The following is an 8,724-nucleotide window of genomic DNA, read 5'->3' as shown; positions in this document are numbered from 1 at the left end:
TTGTTATGCATTTGAGTTGGTTGGTATGATTGTGTGTTAACTGAGTTTAGTTGTTGAAAATTATTGTTGTAAGTTGTTGAACTATTTCTAGATTGTCGTATTTGGTCGTATTTCGTGTGTATGGTTCGAAAATATCTGGTTGGTCAATACTGTAAAAACGAGGTCTTTGTCTTGAATAAAGTCGCTGATGATTTTGAATATAGAATTCTCCATTATCTGATGGAAAACAATTTGGCGTATAATAAAGAGGTTGATTCCTGGTATGGTATCTATTTGTATTATTTTTATTTTGTTGAAAAAATTGGTAATTTTCACTGTATTCCTGTAAAAATTTTGGTTGATCATGAAAATTTACTGAAATTGAATTCGTTTGTGGTATATTTTTACTCTGTGAAAAGTAGTTTTGAGTATTTGTCTTAGAAGGTTTTGTTGTTTTTGGTCCATTTACTTAGCTAAAATTATGTTCTGCAAAATTATTTTGGTGTGATGTTTGTTGTTTGTATGATGGTTTTGTTACTGATCGGAACGTTGGAAATTCCGTTTGCGAATATTTTTGTGCAACAGAGGGTTTTTTTGTGGATTGTATAATTGTTTGTTGTAGCGTTGGGTTTTTTCGTTTTGGAGTTTTAAAATTGGGTTGAATAGGTGAAATACTCCGTGCTGCTTCTGTTGTTGTTATTGTTTCAATAATTTCTTCGCTTACAAAATGTGATGGAGTTTGTATATCTTGTTTTGTAAAATTTATTCAGATTTTGTTCCATTCAAGTTGTCATTATTTATAAATGTAGAATTTAAGCTGTTATTTCCTGTTCTTTCAGGGAAGAATGAATTATAGTTTAAAGGTGTTGCGTCAATTGTAAGTGGGTATACTCTAACATAATCTTTTTCAATAGAGATTATGCTAATTGCTTGACTTGATATATCTGTTGGTATATTAATAAATGATTCATGAGACCATTCAGGGCCCAAACATAATCTGATTGTTCTGCTAATACGGTTTCGTCGTCTGTATTTTGTGGTCTACAATTTTTTCTTGCTTGTACAATAAGATCAATATTATGACTAAAATATTCGATTATGAACGATGCTAGGATTTTTTGTAAATCGGGTTTAACATATTGTGTTATGTCATTATTTGTTAGGTCTTCTCTGATTGCATTTAAAATTTATGAAAATATGTGTATTTCTTGTAGTACAATTGTATTTCGAGATGTTTGAGTTGGTGAACCGCTTTGAGGTTCTTCAATTCTAATAAATATTTATAGATAAGTGAGAATACATCATTTGTCATTTTTGAGTTTGCTCTTATTGAGTTTTGGTGTTGTATGCTTTTGATGTATTGTGTAAAAACTTTTGAGAATTCAATATCTACGTCATCAGTTTGAATGAGATATCTGTCATGAAATGCTTTTGGTGATTTGATTTCTATTGTGTAGATTCCATATTGCGATTTGAGACTACATATACCTTTAAGATAGTGGTCAAGAAGTTTTCTTTTGATTTTTACATCGGGAAATTCTCTTGTGCACAAACTTTTTCCTTTTTCGAATAAATTTGCGATTAATTTTTGGCTAAATTGAACCTGACCTCGAGCTTCAGTTAATGGAGATATTGAGAATGGAAGTACTGAATTTTCTGGGTTAATTTTGAATCATTTTTGTGTTGTATGACTGTTAGAGTGTAATTTTCAATGTGTCTTATTGGTTGATTCCAATTGTACAAACGTATTGGTTTGTTTGTGTAGCAATTTTTTATTCGAGGTTTCCCTTTTTTTTGATGCTGGTGACGTGGTTTCCAAGTCAGTGAAATATATTTGACCGTCGATTTGTTGGTTTTTGTTTATTGAGTCTTTTAATTGTGAAGTTCTTGTATTGCGGTTGTTTTTCATTCTGAGATTGCGTTTCTTCGTTTTTAAAATCGTTTCCTAATAATTTGTTTTTGTTTGTTAATAATTTTCTTTCTTAGTGTTTGTCTTTTGGTTCTTATAAATCCTACTGATTGTTTGTGTGGAGTAATTACGAGGTCGTATCCGTCGTCGTTAATTAAACAATTAGGTATTATGATTGTTTGTTTATTTCCTAAATTGTCTCTTGACATAAGGTTTAGGATGGTGGGTGCAAAATCTGGATTAGTTATTCTAATGTCTTAAACTGTTAAGTCTTACAATTTTTTGTGGTTAACTTAACTTGGCTCGTAATGTTGGGTTGGAGAGAAAAGCGTATATCGATTCCTGAGAATGATTTTTACTTTCTCGTGACTAATTCTAAGCTAAGATAGACCTACCTAATCTTACTTAGGGGTTGTGTTTTGTGATCAAGGGTTGGAGAATAGTACATCGATCCACAACGTTCAGGTATAATAAGAACGCATTAGTTCGTTAGATACTATTTTATGACGTACTAAGTTTAAGTGTTTTAGCCTGGGTCATCAAAGAGGAAGTAGATCAAGTGAAGGATGAGTAACCGAGATTCTTCACTGTCTATCCTAATTAAAATGGTTAGTTTTTGTGAAAAATTTCTGTTAATTCTGGGTCTTTGATAAGGGTTGGGTAGAGAATTGACGTTTGAGGTCGTTAGACAATAATTAAATTGGGAGGGGGAGAACAAAACTGTTCTATTTGATCCAAGGATAGGCCTTGACGATCAGAAATTTAGATTTTGAGAAATTTATAAATTTAGATATAGCTTAACTTAATTTAAAGATACAAGGGAAGCCTTGATGATCTGTTATTTAGAAGGAAATTACTTAAGTGAAAACAAGGATAAGCCTTGATAGTTTATTGATAAAAGGTTAAGGTTGAGTTTTAGTTTTGATGATTGTTAGTTTTTAAGAAATGCTGTTATGTTTTAGGTGATGAAGCTGGGCTGAAGAGATGAATCATATATATTAACGATGTATGATTTATACTAACTAATTTTTGTATTTTATATTCAATAAATATTTTTTCAAGATGTGATTTAATTTACAGCTGATTTACGGAAAACGACAAGTGTTGTTTTTATGTTTTTATCAGTCTCAATAGATCTAGTGCACACAATAGGTCTAAATAGATCTAGTGTACACCGGTTTATGCGAGTTAGTTCCAGAATGAGAACAACTGTATTCTAAGCTTAATTCAAATTGTTCTGGTGTTGAAACTACAAGTAGTTTCAACACTTACAAATAAGTGGGTTGTTAGTTTGATGGAGTAAGATTGGTTAGTATTTAATATTTTATAGAGATAAAATATCATAATATTAACCAATGAAAAATAATAGTTTAGATCTGGTTCCATTTATTACAACTTTCCTCAGAAGTTTTAATTAAAAAATTGTAATTGTCTGGAGAAAAAAACAAACCCGATCATAATATTCCTTCAAATTAGGCCACAAAAGACGTTGAGTAGGTTGCTGCTCGTAAAAGTATCGGTTCTGTAGGTTCAAAAATTTTTTCATTTGTCATGTCAGCAAAATTTTTCAGACCGAGAGAAAAGCCGACAGTCAAAAAAATTTCCTCAGATAAGTTTACGGACAAATTTTAACTATGGCTGACATATTGTAAAGAAGCATTCAGCAATTCTCAAATTCTCAAAACAAAAGTAAATTATAACAGATGATTTGTGGAAGTGAAGGCGCATTTAAACCCGTAGGGCTCATTAGAATTTTGAAGGCTACCAAAAAAAACAGACATTTTGATGTTGACTACTGAGATCAAGACTACCTTAAAAAATTTGATTGTGTGATTACATATTTCAAGTTTTTTTGGCACGAAACAGATAGGAAAACTAAAAAATGGAAAATTAATTGTTTTTAAAAGTTTTCCTACCTTTAGCATTCAATTTGAACCATTTAGTTCACTCACGTCAATTCAAATTAATTGTTTGGCCGGAGCAATTTAGTTCACCAGCACATTAAAACATAATTAGTTACAAAGTCATTGGACGGCTTCTTGATTTTTGAAATACCCCTGCATTTGAGACTATACACCTGCCTTGAAGTTGAAGCCAAGTTTTTGAAATTGTTGTTTGGTGTTCAAAACAGTTTAAATAAGACGATTGCTCTTTTTTGGAGATGTAAAAGTTTTGACTCACTTCAAGGCAGTTTGAGGAAGATTTTTGAGTTTACTAAAATTTGCATTGTGTTAAGGCCAGATCGAAAACTCCTACAAAGAAAGCTATTGCACAAAACATTTAGACGTTTGACCAAAAACGCCTTTATTTATTTTAAATCGAAAATTTATTTTAAACCGAAATTGGTTCTCGTGACAAAAAACAGCGCATATAGCGATTTGAGAATTCTCAATCTTCAGCAGAACAAAATTCCGAAGTTCAAAAGAATTTTTTCGATCACTGAAGATTAAAGTCTTGACAATTCAGTTTTAATTTTTTAAATCATATTATTTCTAACCCGTACTGTCTACATTAGTAGGTTGGTGGCAAATTCTTTTCTCTCTGGCTGTGAAATATGGTTAGAAACTTGATCTAATAAAAAAAACACACTTATTGAACCACATTAAAAATAGGTGCGATGAGTGTGGATGACTGAGTACTTATAAGAGACACTATTAAGTTACGTTAAAAAGAAAAACACAAAAGACATCCCTGTAGCCTAAAAATACACTCACTTTTTTGAATTTCTTCAAAATGAAATCTCGCACTCTCAAAAAGAATCTGTAAAAACAGTTTAAAAAATTTTCTGCTCGTGAAAGAAACTGAAAGATTTTTTTGCTTAGCTTCTATCATGAATTGTTTAGCAGGCATTTGTGTGACCATTATTGAACACCTAATCGATCCAGTCAACTGAAAATGGATGTAGAAATTTGAGTTGGTGTTGAGCCTGAAACATTGGCTGCCTCCCCGTTGAAACGACTTGCAGTTTGTCACAATGAGCGAAAAGGGTGATTCATAAAAACATTCAAGTTTTATGGCCGTTGAAATAGATTTTTTTTGAATGGTCTGTATAAAATCAATAAGGTGATAATTTTCGAAAACATAACTTGCGCATGGATTAGCAAATGATACTTCAACTATTTTCCAGCGAACTACAGTCACAAAACAACCAGAACTTGAAGTTCTCAGGCCAGCTTTTTTTCTTCTGTTTTCATATATCTAAACGCATTTTAACTAAGCTAATCAAAATTAAGTCCGGTAAGTGTTGTTCGCAGATTCAACATTAAAATGGTATGAACACAAAAAACGGTTAAAGTTTTTATATAGAACTTTTTTCGGCGACCAAACATGTTAGAACAAAATTAGCTGCAATAAGCCAGATGAAAACAGAAAACAAATCTGAAAGCGTAGTACACGAGTTAAACTTGATTGAGGCGCAGTTTATAAATTAATATACAATGGTGCGAAGAAACACTCAATTGGCAATATTAGCGTTCATTCTTTTTGTATGGGCTTATATTTTCTTATTTTCCAAAGGCAGTGAAAACAATTTGGATACCAATGAGCGGGAAACTTTTGACCGATTCGGCACACCTCGTGATAATCAAAATGAACTTGATGAAGAAGGCCAACCTCATGATTATCAAAATGAACTTGACGAAGAAGGCGAAGATGAAGACGAAGACGATGAAGAAGACTATTCGTTCCAGTACCCAGCTGACAAGAAGAGAAAGAAACGCTACCCCACCGTTCTAATTATAGGTTCCCAAAAGAGCGGAACTACTTCTCTTCGGCAGTTTCTCAAATTCCACCCTGACATTGTCGGACCCGAACGCGAGTTACACTACTTTGACAAAACAGCCAACGGCAGAAACTACGAAAAGTACTTGAAAAAAATGCCCAAATCATACAGCAACCAGATTACAATTGAAAAAACGCCCAACTATTTCACAGTACAAAAGTCACCAGGGCTAGTTCTGGAATACCAGAAGTTCCTGGTTGTCGAACTGAAACTAATTCTGATAGTGCGAGACCCAATTCGTAGATCGATTTCACACGCTTTTCATTCAAAAGCACACGGTCGGACTGAGCTTAAAAATCTGACCACGGAAATTCTTGCTGAAAAGTCCAAATATATATATAGCTCGCTTTTTGGCCAACATTTCGAAAGATGGCTGAAATACTTCAGACGAGATCAGTTTTTGGTTTTAGACGGAGAAAAGTTTGCAAAGGAAAATCCTACAAGTGCTTTGAAAGAAGTTGAAAATTTTCTGGGAATTAAACACGCGTTTAAAGAAGAAGATTTTGGTTTCAACGATGACAAAGGGTTCTATTGTTACAACCCCACAAAATTCTGCTTTCCCAGCAATAGAGGTCACGCTGCGTACCCTCAACAGTTGACACCCGCCGCTAAAACGATCCTCAAAGGCATATTTGAGAAGGATCTCGAAACATTCTGGAGACTAGCAGGTGTAAATTATAACTGGACTTTGGGAGCCGATGTTTAATGCAAATAAACAGCCCTGTGTTGTCCATAATATTGTAATTTTTGTTTTCAAAAGATCATAGCTTGGAATTTATTTTTAAATGAGCTTTGAATTAAATTTCTGAGTTCTCAAATAATCAGTTTTAACAAGAGTTTATGGCATGTCAACACTAAGATTGACCAAGCACTTTGAAAAATAAATAGCAAAGATTATTATGATTAGAACATACTTTGTTAAACCGAACTTGTATCAAACTTACATTTAATCATCCATTGTATCAAATTTAAGACACGTAAATCTTTTGAAAAAGGGTGGTTTTTTTTCTGAGTGATGTGATAAAAGGATCTGAATATAACGGCCTTTTAGACATTCATAGTAAAGTAGGCAAATTTGACAACAGTTTTTTCAAAAAAAGACTTAAAAATCAGAATTTTTTTTAATGTAAAAAAATATTGTTTGAGTTGAGTTTTTTTGAATATTTTGATTAGGGTCATTATTAACTACCACATGAATCCTCATAAATCCTCATCCGCATAAATCTATGAAGTACAAAAAATTGGTAGTTTTGAAGCCAAAATTTGATCTCAACTGTATCGAAAGATACACTTTTCCTAAAAAATTCTGTTTCTTCTAACCCTCTTAAAAATTTAAAACACCAGATTTCGCCAAAAACTAGAAAATAGCTACAAAAAAGTCGTGGAGTTGAACTTAGCGTAAAAATTATACGGAATCTTTTGTTTTCCATATTTACGTATACCCTAAATGTTTCGACTAACTTTATTAACAATGGAGTAGTAATTTTGCGAGAAAAAAAAACAAAAAAAAGAGATAATTTTGCATCTCCTCGCACACTACCTAAACTAAAAAAAATTGCCTCGTTTCAAACTTGAGTGAATTCGGAGCCTTTTATAAACCTTTTAGTCTTTTAAGCTTCATGTTGAGCAAGAAATCAAACGTTATTTGAACAAAATCAAGGTAACCGGCTGTTCTGAGTGAAACTCAAGCTCTAAAAAACTTGTAAAACATCTGTAGAATCCATTCTTATTTTTATGCAAAAAGACTTTCTAGAAAACAAGACTACTCGTATCAGGGCGAAGTCATGAATGTTCGGACTGCCTTTTGGGGTCTATGGAGCAGTTATAATAACATTTAAAAATTATATGTAATAAGAAAAAGATTTTTTTTCAGAATTTGAGATTTTTTGTGAAAATTATCCGGCACACGCTATATGAAGTACAAAGTGATAAATTTCGTTCCTAGTAACAAACCAATTATGGCAAATAAGCTGCCTTCAACCAATATGGAACGGTTTCTAGAAGATACTAATTCTCTGCTTACGCTTTAATAGCGCGAAATCTATCTCGCGTTAAATATCCCATATTGGCCAAAATGGCAATCTTTGAACCCCCATAACTTAACGAAAAAATGATCAAAGGTGAAAGATTTTTTTTTCAAATTTTAGTTCAAAACAACAAAACTTTATTAATGATATAAACAAAATTCGTTTTGTCAAAATTGGCTAGTCAAAAAACCGAAATTTGTCAGAAGAAAAAAAACAACCAGAGCACAATTAATTTGTCACTTTCGTTACGAAAGTCGGAACAAAAAATCATGGGTTGACTTCGCTATAAAACTGAAAAAAAAACTAACTAGTTCAATGATTAGGCATTAAAAAACTTAGTGTGACTTTATTTTCTATGAATTTGCGAAATCATTCAGTTTCATTTCACAGAACATCGTTTTGAACAAATTGCATTAATAACTTAATTAATTTTTCCATCTTCTACCCGATTGATTTTTAGAACAATGAAAAGCATTTTTCCAGCCGTTCGTGGCGTGATTGTTCGGCTATAAAACTGTGGTGAGCATCTTTAAAACAAGACTGCTTTGAATGTTCTGACTGCCTTTAAAGGTCTATAAAGCTGTAATAACACTCAAAAAAATTAAATGTAATAAAATAAAATGAAAAACTTTTTTTTTTAATTTGAAATTTTTCTCCACACGCCATTTAAATCATTCTCCACACGCCATTCAAAGTACAAAGTGAGGAATTGCGCTCCTAGTAACAAATCAATTATGGCAAACAAGCTTTCTTCAACCAATTTGGAACGATTTATAAGACGAAATAATTCTCCGCTTACCGGTTGCTAGCGCGAAATATATCGCATGTTAATTGTCCCAAATTGGCCAACATGGCTATCTTTGAACCCCCTTACTTTATGAAAAAAGATTACAGGTGATTTATTGTTTCAAATTTAAGCCCACAACAAAAATATCCTTGATTGGTATTAAAAAATGCTCCGTCAAACATGGCTAGTTAAAAGTTCGAACTTTGTCTGAAGAAAAAAACCAACCAAGAACAAATCTTCC

At 32.4% G+C, this 8,724-nt stretch overlaps 1 protein-coding gene across 1 annotated transcript; it reads left to right on the top strand.

The window, feature by feature from the left end:
- Positions 1 to 5,173: 5,173 nt before the first annotated feature.
- Positions 5,174 to 6,453, top strand: LOC134839618 (heparan sulfate glucosamine 3-O-sulfotransferase 5-like). Its single transcript, XM_063855228.1, has one exon. It carries the CDS (start codon positions 5,326 to 5,328, stop codon positions 6,373 to 6,375), a length of 1,050 nt encoding a protein of 349 aa, XP_063711298.1. The 5' UTR covers positions 5,174 to 5,325; the 3' UTR covers positions 6,376 to 6,453.
- Positions 6,454 to 8,724: the final 2,271 nt, after the last annotated feature.

This window comes from Symsagittifera roscoffensis, chromosome 2 (genome assembly GCF_963678635.1).
Source record: "Symsagittifera roscoffensis chromosome 2, txSymRosc1.1, whole genome shotgun sequence".
In the NCBI taxonomy this organism is placed as follows: domain Eukaryota; kingdom Metazoa; phylum Xenacoelomorpha; order Acoela; family Convolutidae; genus Symsagittifera; species Symsagittifera roscoffensis.
This window is presented reverse-complemented; position numbering and strand designations above follow the sequence as displayed.